This window comes from Simochromis diagramma, unplaced genomic scaffold (genome assembly GCF_900408965.1).
Source record: "Simochromis diagramma unplaced genomic scaffold, fSimDia1.1 OVJJ01000753.1, whole genome shotgun sequence".
In the NCBI taxonomy this organism is placed as follows: Eukaryota; Metazoa; Chordata; class Actinopteri; order Cichliformes; family Cichlidae; genus Simochromis; species Simochromis diagramma.
Window position 1 is genome coordinate 7,778,024 of NW_024387523.1, and position 14,608 is coordinate 7,792,631.

Here is a 14,608-nt window from a genome sequence, read left to right on the forward strand (position 1 = left end):
ATCATAACCCACAATAATAGGGTAAAATTTTTGTAAGGTTAATTTAGAAGCTGTCAAATGTGATTGAGGCATCAGTGATAGCAGCATGACCAAAGGCTGGTACTGTTTGTTGATGGAGGTTGTGTCAGGAAATATCCAGCTCTTAAATAATGAGATTTCCATACAGGATCATGTAGGATTAACAACAACTGGAAAACTGTGGAAACATTGCTGCTGTTGGCCAAAGACAAGAGGACAGAGAAGAAAGGAGGAAAGCATGTTAGGAGGCAGCAAGAAAGAGAGAAGAAACTGAGCTGCCAGGCGGAAGGAATAAAGTTAGACCACAGATGAGGTTCATCATACAATGTGACACTAAGGTTCACAAAAAATAAAATCTGCCTCTCTATCTGGACTCTAGTTGCCACGCCTGTGGTCAGGATCTGATGGTAAAAGTGTTTTGTGTTCTTCTAGACACAGAGCAGGTGAGCTGTTATGCACAGATTTCAGGTTTACTCACTGAAATAGTTTGTAATGAAGCAGCCCTCCTCTGGATGAACCCTGCCATGTCTCATAACTCTGTAAGAAATTATAGAAGACAAAATTTAATAAAGAATAAAGGTGCAGGAAAGGAAAGTATCCTGCAGGGAAAAAAAATAAATAGAGAGAGAAGGAGAAGATGCAGGAAGGAGAGCGTTGAAAATGTTATACTAGAACTTATGAAGACGTTCAGACATATATTCTTTAATTCAGTCTGATATATTAGCTATAGATGAACAATAAAAGTAAACTTGCCACTGTGGTGAAACGAGTTGTGAAACAAACAAGGCTCAGTTACTTAAACATGTAGCACTTGATGTCTGCTTTGAGACATCGCATTAATTCATTATTACTATTATTCTTTAATGCCTGGAGTCCTGACAATTATAATAACAAAATGCGCATCTTATAGAAATTTCATGTTTACAGTATAATGTATCCCATAAACAGGCATAGATCAAAGAGCTGAGTCCTTTTAAACTGTCCATGTCTCTTTAATGAAGGCGGGTCAAAACTAAGCGGAAGTGCCTGCTTGACAAATGAGGTGACGAGTTTTAAGAAATTTGACGTCTTGCAAGATAAATGTACGTGCTTCACAGCTATGTATTGAAGGCGCTGTTGTTTCATTGCTATATTTTTATTTCATCATTAATGATTTTTAAAAAATAAATAAATACTTGAACTCAATCTTTTGACACCAAAAAAGCAATTTCGTGAGATCGGAGGATACAGGAAAGAACCTGGCAACACAAGCTGACTTCCGGCGCGGGAAAATCGTAAACAACACAGCGGAAGGAGCTTTGATAGTTACTGTATACTTCACAAAAATGTCTTCATGTCATCTGCCATACTGGCAGAGATGTTAATTGGAGTGAGAAGAAGCTAAAGCAGCTAATAGAGGATAAACATATAAGCTTACGTTGCTACTTTCTTTGAAAAAAGAACAATAACGCCAATGTTATAACAGAAAATCGCCCGACAGCAGTTTGAAAACAGCCCTGTCCACCTCAGCATGGATCGCTACAATGACGTGAAAGTTTTGCTGAAAAACTGGGAGCAGGGGTTTGTCAAAGAGCACAAGAGAAAACCCAACAAGGTGAGTTAACCGTTAACAACAACGAGCTTTGTTAGCATGCTACCTGTTTTAGTATTATTGTTTATGAACGCTAAATGGTACATTTTTCAGGAGGACATTGATCGGGCTCCAGAGGAGACCAGAAGTGAGTGCTCGCCATCAGTATGAATTTCCAGCTGTAGTGTAAATAAGCGAAGAAGATTATGATTTATTTGGTGTCTTCCTTGCAGACTTGTATAAAGAATACCGCAGCTTAAAACAAGCCAAAGAGAACAGCAATGAGGCCGCCAATGGGCATACTCACAGCCAAAAGGTAATGAGGAGGCTCTGTTTATGTCCATCGTTGTCTGACGTTTGTGTTTTAATCTCAAATGTAATAAATATCTAACATATCTGAACAAATCTCTCAATGAGGCTGTTGCTTTGTTTTCTGTCTCTGTCTATGAAGGAGTCAGACTGTTGGGGTTCCCACTTGAACCGCAGTGCATTGCCGACATCATTTCCCAAACTGACATCCCAGGACAGAGACAGCCTGAAGGCGTCTTCTCAGTATTATGGCCTAAAGCTTAAAAACAACTTGTCTTCAATCAGTAAGGTGAGAATCACCACACCTAATTCAACTTGTTGTGCTAAGACTGATTTGCCTGCAAAAGGACCATATTCACTTGTTGATGACCATCTGTGAGGATGATGACATTAACCAGTGGTAGTTAATTTCATTTTCCCTACATTTTGTGTTGTTTAGTGATACAAAGATAATGCAAATGATAGAAAGAATTTAAGGCTAATTATTTCAATGATTTCTATCATTTCCCTGGATTACATGTCGATAGAAAACAATAAAATAAACTAATGATATGTTGAAATCAGGAAATTACCAAAGTTGCCATTATATGATGATATGTTTGTTCTGTTGTTATTTATTTATTATTAATGAAGGAGAGGCCTGTGTCACTGAAGAAAATGCACCGTCCTGGTCGGCTACCTCTGGACTCCTTGAAAGATGAACAAACTATAAGAACAAAGAGCGTCACTTCTCCTGCTGCCACTGCCAAGACCACAACCACTGACTCTGAATTCAGTCCCTTTTCACCAAGGTAATTGGATCAAGGAAAATAATTTCATTTCATGTTAACAACAAGTGTTATTCAGTGATAAGTAAGTTATTTTGTGAGCATAGATGCTAATTTACTTTTGGACCAAAGTGATGTGCTGTTCTTTCTTAAGAGCCGAGCAGCTGTATTTGGAATTAAGAAAGGGAGAGTGAAAGTTGGAAATCCTTTATACAAGAAAATGCATTAGAAAAGCTAAGAGATAACATAGACGTGGATAACTGTTTCTAAATCCTTTAATGAAAAAACTGACTTTAATTTAGTGACGGTTTTCAGTTAGTAAAAGCTTTTAGCTCATATGGATTATTTATATATAACCAGAAAATAAGGAAAAGGAATTAATTTTAATTTATACCCGAGAGACTATTTCTCTCATTTTTATTATAAAAATTTGATTGCTTTTATTTTTAACACTGCTATTAGGATGAATGAATTGCAAAATAAAGCAGTTTGGATATTGGAGAATCCAATATCGTCTTTTACTTTTGAGTGTTCAAGCAAGATGGTTACTAAGTAGTTGTTTTGCTTGTGCCACTTTAAAAAGCTTGAATAATGTGACTTTGTGATGATTTATGTGAGCCCTCCTTGTTATCACGTCTTTGCTTACAGAATGAATCCTTGCCTGGGATCTCTGGCTTCGAAGATGCTACAACCAGCAGAGCCTGAAGAGCCGTTTCAACCATTTGAAACGTTCAGACAGGACAATGATGAAGCTGCAGATGCTGCTGGTAGCTGTAGCATTGGCAAAGACATTAGTTCACAGTCCACTACCTCTGCTTTAAGTCCTTCTCCCATCAGATCCTCCACCCTGTTGTCATCCTTATCCCCTGAGCGAAATTTAGGGGCTTCAAAAGTAGGAGCCAGAACTGTGGGAAGTGAAACTAAAGGCATTTTAGGAGATGTAAAAGAAAATGCTGAAACATCAAAAACTCAGAATAGAGGTACCGATTCTGCAGGTGGTGAAAGTGTAATTGGCCATAACGGAAGTCCACAGATTTGTGGAGGTTTCAGAGGAGGCAGAGGCCTTGGAGCAAGGCCTTCTCCTGCCAGCAGGCTGAGCCTTGTGGACAGGAAGTGGCTAGAGAGGTGTCAGGTGTTTGGAGAGATGGGAGCAGAGGAGAAGCCTGGAGCAGGCAACCAGGAGATGAATGTGGAGCAACGAGGGATGGCAGAAAAGGGAGAAAAATTAAAAGGGGAAATGCAAGGAGTCGAAAGAGAAGCAAAGGAAGAGATGGATATAGAGAGAGAAAGACAGGAGTCATTAGAAATGGGAAGAGGTAAAAAGTCTGAGAGTGTAACAGGGGATAAAATAGTCACTACCAGTGCTGCAAACTCTGAAAAAAGCAGAAAAGAAGGGGGTGACAAAGAGAAAAGGAAGGGACAGGAGGAGATGGAAAGAGGGCAGACATCACATATAACAGCTGATGATGACAATGAAAGCAGTCCAAAAACTAAAGCTTCAAAAAATAGGAGGAAGAAGAGGCAGCGAGAAGTGGGTGACACGCAGGGAAACACTACAGAAGAAGGAGGAGTAAAAAAGAGACGGAGAGGTGGTAGAAAGAAAGAGGAGAGCTCTGACGTTAGCCCCAGCTCAGCTCACGGAGGAGCAGGAAAGAAAAAGAGAAGCAAGAAAAAAGAAGGTGATGGAGAGGGTGAAGGAGAGGAAGAAACCAAGGGACCAAAAAAGGCAAGGGGGGATTTGGAGGGTGCATTGTATGTCTTATTTTAAGCTTATATGAGATTATCTGATGTAGCTTTGCTTCTGTCTAGATGCCCCAAGAGAACTTGTTTGGAGACATAGAAGAAGAATTTGGAGTTAACAAAATCTATCGGGCACAGTCTGCTAGAGCCAGGTAGGACAAAGTGCATGTGAGGAAAGCAGAATGTCTTTGAAAGGTTTCTACATGTGTTTGTTTTCCTGTTTTAACAGAGTCGCAAAAGGAGCCGAGGGTAACTTTGTGAAAATAAACCTGAAGAAGAAATCTCATGTCAAAGGCTATGCCCTGAGAGGGATTGCTCTGCGCAGACAGGTATATTACATTTATTTGTTTGTGTGTGTGTGTGTGTGTGTGTGTGGTTATCATTGTGCATGAAAGTTTAAGGCCTATTTTGTTAGGTTTACATATCAAAAAGAAGTGAGAAGAAGTGCACACTTTCTCAAAGAGTTTATGCTTATATCATGTATAACACGTCCTTGTTATAATAAAAACTGAGTAATTAAAATGCATTTTTTATATCTTCTTGGTGTCATAAATGTCTTCTTGGTGTTGCAGTTGTACATGCAGAAGTTCCAGCTGAAGGGAGAGCGTTTCGGTGGAGGTGGGGGATATTTTGGCAGAGGAAGATGGGGGGGCTTCAGAGGGGGTTTCAGAGGGGGCCTCAGTCGACAGGGTGACACCTGCTACAAATGTGGAGGGACCGGACACTGGGCTATTGACTGCAAAGGGCGAGGTGATGCAGGAACAACAATAACTATTATTAAATGCATATCTCACCTTGTTGTGATTCCTTCAGAATGCTCTAGACAGTCCTTAGTGTCGTCAACACGGCAGCCACACCCACAGTAAGAGGAAGTCAGTTAGCAAAAAGATTACTTGTAGGGAGGGTGGCTGTAAAGAGAGAAGAGCTCTCGTCAAAGCTTGAGCGACGCCCTTCATTTCGTCTTTTATCTGAAGGATGACGGAGTTACTCTGCTAGAGTCCAAAAATAAAGTTTCAGAGCTGGAAATCAGCATCACAGGTCTGTTAAAAGTTTTGATATGTTTTGCAGCCCCTCCACCTCCTGTTGCTGACGAGAAGGCGGTTGAGGAGGAGCCGTTTGAATTACCCACCCTGGAGGAAGTTGCCAGGGCAACTGGGACACTACAACCTCAGCCACAGGGTACATCTGTTGACCTGATTGCATGCCGCTCTCTGACAGAACTAGTCGGCTTATGCCTGACTGCATAGTTCCAGTGTCATAAATGCACTGTTTACGTTTTACTTTGTGCATCATATTCATGACATTATGTGAAACTTAGTTTTATCTTTTATCTGGTTAATAACTGTTCTTACTTTACAATAAGAACAGTTATTAACCTTATGTTTTCTACAGCTAACACATAGACTGGAGGTGTATGTTTACATCTGCTCATTAATGGAAAAAAGTTTTTAACACTTTGTTCATGTAAATTTGTGCACATTTATTTTTAGAGCTTAAATTTGAGCTGTTTTAAGTAACGAAGCTGTCAAATACAGATGTTTTGTGTTCCTAAGTCGTGCGCGTTTAGACCCTGATGCGTTTGTGTGTTCCAGTGGCAGCATCCACTTTTAAAGAGGAGCAGAATGATCAGGAAAAGGAAGTGGACAGTAAGCGTAAAGATGAAGTGCTGCTGAATGTGATTCGCCCTGATTATGAACGGCCTCCTCCTCCTCCACCCATGGAGCCGCTTTATGAGCTCACAGAGGATGGAAAAGTCCAGGGTAAGGACTGCACACTGATCTCATGAAATCTGCAAAATAGACATACAGTACACTGGCCTAAGAACTGATTTTTCTCTTTATATTAAGAAACACATGAAGATGTTTATTCGGCTCTAAGAGATCTTGGCTATCAGTCATTTCGACCAGGACAGGAGGAAGCCATCATGAGGATCCTGTCGGGTATGTAGTGTGCACACTCATAAGCTCATCTGCACACACTCATTTGCTAATTTACAATCTCTCTGTACATGTTTGTGTGTTTCCACCTTTAGGTCTGTCTACCCTCGTAGTGTTATCAACAGGGATGGGCAAATCGTTGTGCTACCAGCTCCCAGCTTACCTCTATGCTCAGAGATCCAAATGCATCACTCTGGTCATATCGCCTCTCGTCTCTCTAATGGACGACCAGGTAAACACTTGTACACCTGATGGCTGTAGGCAAAGAGCAAATCTAATTTCTCTAAACTAATGATAGAGTTGAGAATGTATTTGGTGAATATCTTTTTGTGTTTCTGTGCAGCTGTCTGGCCTGCCAGCCAAGCTGAAGGCGGCCTGTATCCACTCCAATATGACAATGAAACAGCGAGAAGCAGCGATAGAAAAGGTAAAAGGAAGTGCATCAAGAATCAGATATGAGTGAGACTGAGCCACGTTGATTACAGCTTCTTTGTTAATGTCATTGAAAAATGAACGGCCTCTTATTGGATCCATGAATCCAGTCACACTAGATGCAAGTCTTTCTTCTCCTGCAGTCCCAGTTCTTTGGCTGGGATGCAAATAAATGGTTTAAGATAGTTAGTCATACAAACATATTTATTTATTTTATTTTTAAATATTCTGCGACACTCAGATGCCCTTTTTTATGCCAGTGTGAATACAAATATCCACATATTGGTCTTAAATCAGATAGAGTTGGAATTTCAAATCAGTCAGATCAAGGTGTGTGCAGATGTGGTCCCAGCTCCATATGCTCACACACCTCTGCACAGAAGTAACAGCTGTTTTCTCCACAAAAAGTCAAAATGTGTAGTTTGTCCCTCCTCATCTTTCTGCTTGTGATTTGCCGACTTCTACAGCACCTTATCTTATAATTTAAGGCGTGAATTAATTGACTTCTATGCTTATTTGAAACTTGACTATATCACTGATTATTTTCCGTTCATACCTTGTATTCACCTCCTGCTATTTTTCCAGGTGAAGTCAGGCCAGGTATGTCTGCTGCTGCTCTCTCCAGAGGCCCTTGTTGGGGGAGGAGGTTCAGGTTCAGGGTGTCTTCCTTCTGCTCAGGAGCTCCCTCCTGTGGCCTTCGCCTGTATAGATGAAGCTCATTGTGTCTCAGAGTGGTCCCACAACTTCAGACCCTGCTACCTAAGACTCTGCAAGGTGGGTTGATGATTCCTGGAGATCATCGTACTCTAACACAAGTGATGTTAATTCTGCTACTTGTTCAAACAACTCACTGTGTTGAACTTTCCAGTTTGAAACAAGTAAAAAGTTCTGTCAAATTTATGTAAACTGGCTTCTTTAGAACAGTGGTATCACTCTTGATTATCTCTTTAAGTCTTTAATACAGTGCTTGTTTGTAGGTGTTACGAGAGCGTCTGGGAGTACGATGCTTGCTAGGACTCACAGCTACAGCCACTCTGTCCACTGCTCTGGACATTGCTAAACATCTGGAAATCAGTGATCAAGCCGGCATTGCTGTCAGATCTGCAGCTGTGCCTCCAAACCTGAATCTTTCTGTGTCCACGGATAGAGAAAAGGATCAGGTCAAATGAGTGTTTTTGTGTCCTGACTGACATTTATTTGTGGATTTTTAGTAGTTCTAGATCCAAGAGTCCTTCTCTTACTAAAATGAGTTTGCAATGTCTGCAATTGTCGTCTTAGGCTTTAGTCTCCTTGTTGAAAGGTGATCGGTTTGGTTGTCTTGACTCGATCATCGTCTACTGCACCAGAAGAGAGGAGACGGTGCGTGTGGCGGCACTTCTCCGAACCTGCCTTCAAGGGGTGCTGTTAAAAGAAAACAAGAAGAGCAGCAGCAGCAGTCGGTCAGAAAACAACCCTGTAGGGCAGAGAAAGAAAGAACTGGGTAAGTGTTTTTTAAAAATGTGATTAATTAAAAACTAGTAAGGAGAGAGTTGATATGGCGGGGGAACAAGTGAAATATGTATGTGGAGCCTATGCTGTGTTATGGAAATCTGTGGTACATAACTTAAGATAACATTAATTACAGGTGAAGTCTATTTCCTTCAGTCTCCATGACTTTGTGGTTTTGTCCTTTATGTATTTAGCTCGGAAGAAGATTCGTAAACCACTGAAATGGCAGGCTGAATCGTACCACGCCGGCCTGTCGGGGTCAGAGCGGCGACGCGTGCAGAACAACTTCATGTGCGGAGAGCTCAGGATCGTGGTGGCCACAGTGGCGTTTGGCATGGGCCTGGATAAATCTGACGTTCGTGGTATCATCCATTACAACATGCCTAAGGTGAGCAGTGCTCGGATCTATCCTGACTCGTGTCTCCTCATACTGGACTTGAAAATACATTAAATATTTTTTAACTTTCTCTTTTAGTCTGTTTTGGGGCATCTTATCCTGTTTTTCTTGTTGACAGAGCTTTGAGAGTTACGTTCAGGAAATTGGGAGGGCAGGAAGAGATGGAGAGCCGGCTCACTGTCACCTTTTCCTGGACCCGGAGGTGAGTCTTAAAATTGTGATATTACTGACGTCAATGATGTAGTTACAGAAAGCAGTACTGATGCGGTGGGATTGCAGTTCTTGGAAAAAATAGGTCTTTGTACACATTTGTTGTGATGGTCGACTGTGCTTAAGAAATGAACTTCCTCAATGTCAGCTGGCAATTTCAAACAAATCCCGTTTTAAATACTTTATAAATAATGATCTTTGAGGGCGTTCTGTGTCGCTGTAGATAAAATGACCCCAAATAAACCAGAGAGAAAGTGGAATCATGAACCTTCTGTCATATTCACAATCAGTTTGTAATAAAATGTTTGTGTAAGTAAGAGAGAGGAGTTGAGATGCTCCCGGTCATAAAGGGATGGACATGGTCAGCACAATACTCATGTAGACTGTAGTGTTTAAGTGATTCTCAGTGGGTAATGAGAGGTCCAAAATGTGCCATGAAAATATCACACTGTTACACCACCAACAATCATCTTTCTTCTCCATTCTGGTGCTCTGTTTGAACTTCAGCAGGTTCCAACCGAACGTGTGCATGTGAAAAATGCATAGAGTTGCTGTCGTGTTGAGTGTGATTGTCTGATGATGAGATATTTGGACTGACAAGGAGCTGTACAGGTGAACCTAATAAAGTGACCAGTGAGTGTATATTGCATATACGAATAATATCATGTCATTCTGTGTGTGATTGTAGGGTGGAGACCTCCATGAGCTCCGTCGCCATATCTACGCAGACACAGTGGACTACTATACGGTGAAAAGACTGGTGCAGAAAGTTTTCCCAGCTTGCAAATGTAAACAGATACACCAGAAACAGCAGGAACTCTTCAAGGTAACTCCTCCTTCATCTGTCTGTGAGTGTGTTTTAGCCTGAAGAAATGTCTTTGTCTGTAGAACTCAAACTTTCTATGAAGTAAAGGACTGTGTGTCTGTGTGTTTGTTTAGGATGTTGAAGACTCTGAGCTGTTGGAGGTGATGGATGTGTGCGATCAGGAGAGCAGCATGAATTCTTCTGCTCAGCAAGACATGTCAGACAAAGATGAATCACAACCTGCTTCTGCACCTGTAAGTAAAGTGGGAACTGGTCTCTGATCGCTTCACACAATAGAGAAATTTAAACAAAAAAATAATTAAATGCTAATTTCATAATTACTTTTTTAGTACATAATTTTTTTTGGTAATATGACTTTTTTTACTGCAAGGAATCAGATCTCAGTTCTGCTGGGCTAGCCATCCGAGAAGACAACGATAAAAGAGAGGAACTAAATGAGGATGAGATGAAAAAACAGACAGAAGACCAGAGAGATAACTGGGAGAGGGACCAAGAAGAGGAGCGCTGTGATTGGCCCAGGGAGCGAGTCTGTCACACGCACGAACGAGCGATTCCCATCCAAGAGACCATCGAGGCTCTGGACATCACGGAGGAAGGTGAGTGGAAACGTACACTAAAAAAATCACATTGATTGATAAGACAGTAAAATGAACAGGTGTAGGCTGATTTGTACACGGAAAGCACATTAGCATAAATCTTTAAACATTTTAAAAATTATTTCTGACTCGAGGTTAAGACAGAATTTAAGCCTGATCTCATCCACGCAGGTTGTGGGCCAAAAAGCTAAAGCCAAAACAGTTTGATGACCAGATTACGCTCAAACAGATGAATTTAGAAAACAAATAAAATGATACAACTGGAGCAAACGTTGCATTAAAATAAGAAAACCATCTAATAAAATCACTCGTATTTATTCTTATCTGGTTTAACAGAACAAAACAAATCGTGTAGATTACAGAAATTCATCCTAAATTTCCCAAGAAACACTCTAAAATTCAGCAAACAACAACTACTCCCAGTGTTTTTGAAATTTTAACATCTTTTATGTTTTTCCAGGTGTGGAAACGCTGCTCTGCTATCTGGAGCTGCACCCACAGCGCTTCGTGGAGCTTCTCCACCCCACTCTGTCTGTGTGTAAAGTCAGCTGCTACGATGGGCCGAGGCAGCTCCAGAAAATCACTAAAATGTATGACAGCGTTGGCCGGGCACATGAACGTGTGCGTCTGTGATTGTAATGTTACTGTTAAGACGTCTTAAACTTGTCTCTTCTCTGCAGTTGTCCTCCGATCGCTGTGGTGTTGGCCAGGCGGCGGATGGCGGGCGAGCGGGTGGAGCAGTGCGACCAGCTTGAGTTTGATGTTGTCGAGGTCGCGGACACTATGGGATGGCAGCTCCCTCTCGTGAAGAGAGGACTCAGGCAGCTGCAGTGGAGCACCGATAGAGGTTCGTTCATGAGTTCATGTTTGCTTTGTTTTCATTTAGTATCGATTTAGTATCCACACATTCACAGCAATAACAATCCAGGCAGTCCCCATGGAAAATGTTTCAGGGAGGATCTCAGCCCTTATAAAGTCTGAAAATGTCTTTAACATACATTTAGTCATAGAAGACCTTAAAAAGTATTAAGCTGCCTTGAATTCGGTTCAGAAGGGTCTCACATCACTGAGAGTATGAGAGGCGGAAACGGGCTGCCATAGATACTTTTACTGTACCTACAATTTTCCTGACATCAGTTTGTGTTCTTAAGACAATCTGACCTTTTATATGTATTTTCCTTGCAAGTGTAGTTTAATTTAAAGTTTTACTAAAAGCCCTTAAAAAGTACAACTTGCTTATACATGTAGGGATGCCCTGTTGCCTTCTAACATCAGTGTCACAGTCTGATCGTCCCTCTGTGGTTTTAGGGTCTAACCTTGAGTCTAAATTTGGTTCTGTGAGATGCTTGTTGGATGTCTCCCTTCTTTTCCTGCTGGGCTGCAGTAGAAATAATCAGTCAAAAATGCTTTTGTTTCAGCTGGGGGACGTAGCGGCGTCCTCGTCGAATTCTCCAGTCCTTCGTTCTACTTTCGTTCCTATGGCGACCTGAGCGATGAGGAGATGGACAGAGTCTGTCAGTTCCTCCATAAACGAGTGCAGGACCAAGAGAGAACGCAGCTGTACCAGCTGACGGCCTGTTTTAAGGCCTTCAAGAGGTACACTAAGCTTTTTTAATTATCCGCTGATTTTATGGATTATCCACTAATTAAAACAAACACATTCTTAAATATGATCTAGCCTGTTTTCCAGTATTGGCTAGCTTTGACCGTTTGTCTTTTTGTGTGCAGTTACCCTCTGTCTGCTTTGGTGTTTGACTTTGTGTTCGCTGTGCTTCAGTGTTGCCTTCTGCAGCGTACTGTCCTGTGTAGACGATCTGGATGAGAGCCGCAGTTTGCAGTTAAAAAGCCTTCTGTCCGAGTACTTTGATAAGAGGCGGGACGGGGACCACGCTCTCAAACCTTTTGATCTCGAGGAGCTCGACAAATATAAGGTTTTACAAAGACAAATAATGTAGAAAACTTTTCAGGAGTTGTAGTTAACGTGAAGTCTGTGAACGATTCGGCTTACCTCTGTATGTTTTAGCTGTTGGACTGGGAGGATCAAATCAGAGCCGACATCAGAAGTTTCCTCTCCAACCGAAGTGACGAGAAGTTTTCTGGAAGGGCTGTCGCTCGTATCTTCCATGGCATAGGTGAGGACGCACATGCGCACACACATTTACCTGCATAAGCGCAGGTAGTTTTTTTTTCTTTTTCTTTTTTTGGACCAGAACATTTTTCTCTCCAACCCTTCTCACTGAAGTACTTCATGCTTTACAATAAATGTGGAGGTGTTTGCATGTTTACATTCACCTGTACACATATTCAGAATGTCTCCTTTTAAATGGCACCAAATTATCCAACTTAAAAAAGCTGAAGCTTGTCTGTTGTGAATAGTTGGTCACAGATTTTTTGTTTGTCAGAACATCAACTCCAAAGCAGTGAACCTATAAACCTCTAGAGGTCGATAGAGAGCTAATTTAGGACTTTTCAGTTTTGTTGAGATTTTAATAGTTCAAAGTGTGCAAACATAAGCTAGATAGCGTCAGAAAATTGTTGCTATAGATTGTCTGTCAAGGCATGGAACGAAATTACTTATGTGTTATGTAAAAAAAGAGAGAAAAAAGGTTTTGGGAGGCCTTTGTGTTGACCTGTCAGTGTGTTCAGGCTGTATGTTGTACTGGATGGACTCCCTCCTCACTACAACTGTAAACTGGGATAAATAGCTAAGAAAATAAGGAGCTGAAAAGTTTGGGGGCTCGGGAGATGAGTTGCGTTGGAAGTGCCAAACAGTTTGAGGTTCACTGTGCTCAGCTAATCACATGTTCACTTCTCAGCTGACCACATGTTCACTTCTCAGCTGACCAATGGGCTCTTTATTTCAAAAGTCTAACTCTCTCCTGACACTTACCTTTTATCTTTAATTTATATAAGTTCTCAGAAAGAACATGATGTTTATAACATATCTTTTTAAGAACCCAAAGTGTCTTTAGACAAAAAAACCTCGTGAACAGGTGACATTTTAACTACTTGTTGAAATTTCCAAAGCCGGGGGCGTTACAAATCCCAGAGGCGAACAGTCCCCACATAAGGACTGAAGACTTTCTGTGGGGACTCGAGAGCACGACTTTATCAGGAGAATTCGGAGTCTGGGATGGGGTGTAGGGGAGGAGAAGTTCTGATAAGTGAGGAGAAGGATTTTTAAAGAAGATATAGGATCTGACTTGATGCAGGTAAGATCTCTGGCAGCTGACTTCTGAACATACCAAAGAGGACACCAGTGCAGTGATGTAGACGAGAAAGTTATGAAGACCTCCATTAGGGTTTCAGCTGTACAGTCTGACACTAACCTGAATCTGGATTTATGCAAGAGTGTAATAACCGCAGATACAGGGATAATCGCGCTCACATTTTCCTACATTTGAATTTTATTTTAGTCTTTTGGGATTCTTTGGCTGTCAATCTGAAAAAAGGTTGAGGTTGCACGTTTCTATTTAAATAAATTTTATCCAGCACCTCCCAGAATTATAGACCTTGATCTTTAGCCTTCCTTTTGTTATTAGCCACAGTTAAACACAGCTAATAATAGTAATTGTGCATTGATATTTAACTAAGGAGAAGTTGACAGTGTGATTTATTTTTCATGTATGAATTTCACTGTTTGGCCTTTGATCCATCAGCTGTGGATGTTGAAGTAAAAACTTCTATAAACTAAAGCTAAATAAATCCAACCTGTGTTTCAGGCAGTCCGTGTTATCCGGCTCAAACCTACGGCAAAGACAGACGTTACTGGAGGAAGTACATCCAGTTTGACTTCAACCAGCTCATCAGACTGGCCACTCAGGAGATCATTCGCTTCAAGTGATCGGCCAGATGGTCCAATATTATCATTTTTCTTTTTTTTTTTTTACATATGTCTCATAATTTGTTTGTATACAAAAACTAAATAAAATATATTTTTGTATCTTGGTCTTTGAGATGCATTTATTTAAAAAATAAAATCTCAGGACGAGAACAAATCTGTGGTCATTAAACATAAAACCTCACAGGTGAGGAAAATCAAATCCATGACCCAGAAACGAACTGACATAAGGAAGTAAAACTTAAAGTGTGGGATTTTGTGCTCTGTGTGCATGAATATTACTGAACAAAAATTTTAAACATGATAAGAATAACAATTATTTACTTGAGTGAAATTTATTATGACCCAAATTTAAGGGGATTAGTGAAAAGGTGAGCCACTTTCTGAACTTGTGTTCCTTTTTCCCCAGTTTTTTATTGCCATCGTTAAAACTTTACTCCACTTCAGGAGATGCACATAAAGCTTTTGAGCTGTAAA

At 40.9% G+C, this 14,608-nt stretch overlaps 1 protein-coding gene across 2 annotated transcripts; it reads left to right on the forward strand.

Moving 5' to 3' along the window:
• Positions 1–1,106: 1,106 nt before the first annotated feature.
• recql4 (RecQ helicase-like 4) lies at positions 1,107–14,225 on the forward strand. 2 transcript variants are annotated; one of them, XM_040020230.1, is made up of 28 exons: positions 1,107–1,612; positions 1,703–1,736; positions 1,822–1,904; positions 2,040–2,186; positions 2,531–2,688; positions 3,313–4,390; positions 4,474–4,556; positions 4,634–4,733; positions 4,977–5,154; positions 5,473–5,583; positions 6,018–6,164; positions 6,252–6,344; positions 6,437–6,573; positions 6,685–6,768; positions 7,359–7,547; positions 7,751–7,933; positions 8,052–8,253; positions 8,456–8,649; positions 8,777–8,860; positions 9,557–9,694; positions 9,808–9,927; positions 10,065–10,290; positions 10,751–10,880; positions 10,971–11,137; positions 11,709–11,886; positions 12,068–12,221; positions 12,314–12,422; positions 14,013–14,225. In XM_040020230.1, the coding sequence occupies exons 1-28, from the start codon at positions 1,529–1,531 to the stop codon at positions 14,132–14,134; spliced, it is 4,713 nt and encodes a 1,570-aa protein (XP_039876164.1). In that variant the 5' UTR covers positions 1,107–1,528; the 3' UTR covers positions 14,135–14,225. The 2 variants fall into 2 exon arrangements, with proteins under 2 accessions (XP_039876164.1, XP_039876163.1); XM_040020229.1 differs by having other exon boundaries at positions 5,997–6,164; positions 14,013–14,223.
• Positions 14,226–14,608: the final 383 nt, after the last annotated feature.

What these genes read in the sequence shown, in the direction of transcription:
- recql4 (XM_040020229.1), top strand. Translation starts at nt 1,529, where the DNA reads ATGGATCGCTACAATGACGTGAAAGTTTTGCTGAAAAACTGGGAGCAG. An exon ending in GCACAGTCTGCTAGAGCCAG is followed by an intron (nt 4,557 to 4,633) that starts GTAGGACAAAGT and finishes CTGTTTTAACAG; the next exon opens with AGTCGCAAAAGGAGCCGAGG. An exon ending in CGGATAGAGAAAAGGATCAG is followed by an intron (nt 7,934 to 8,051) that starts GTCAAATGAGTG and finishes TTGTCGTCTTAG; the next exon opens with GCTTTAGTCTCCTTGTTGAA.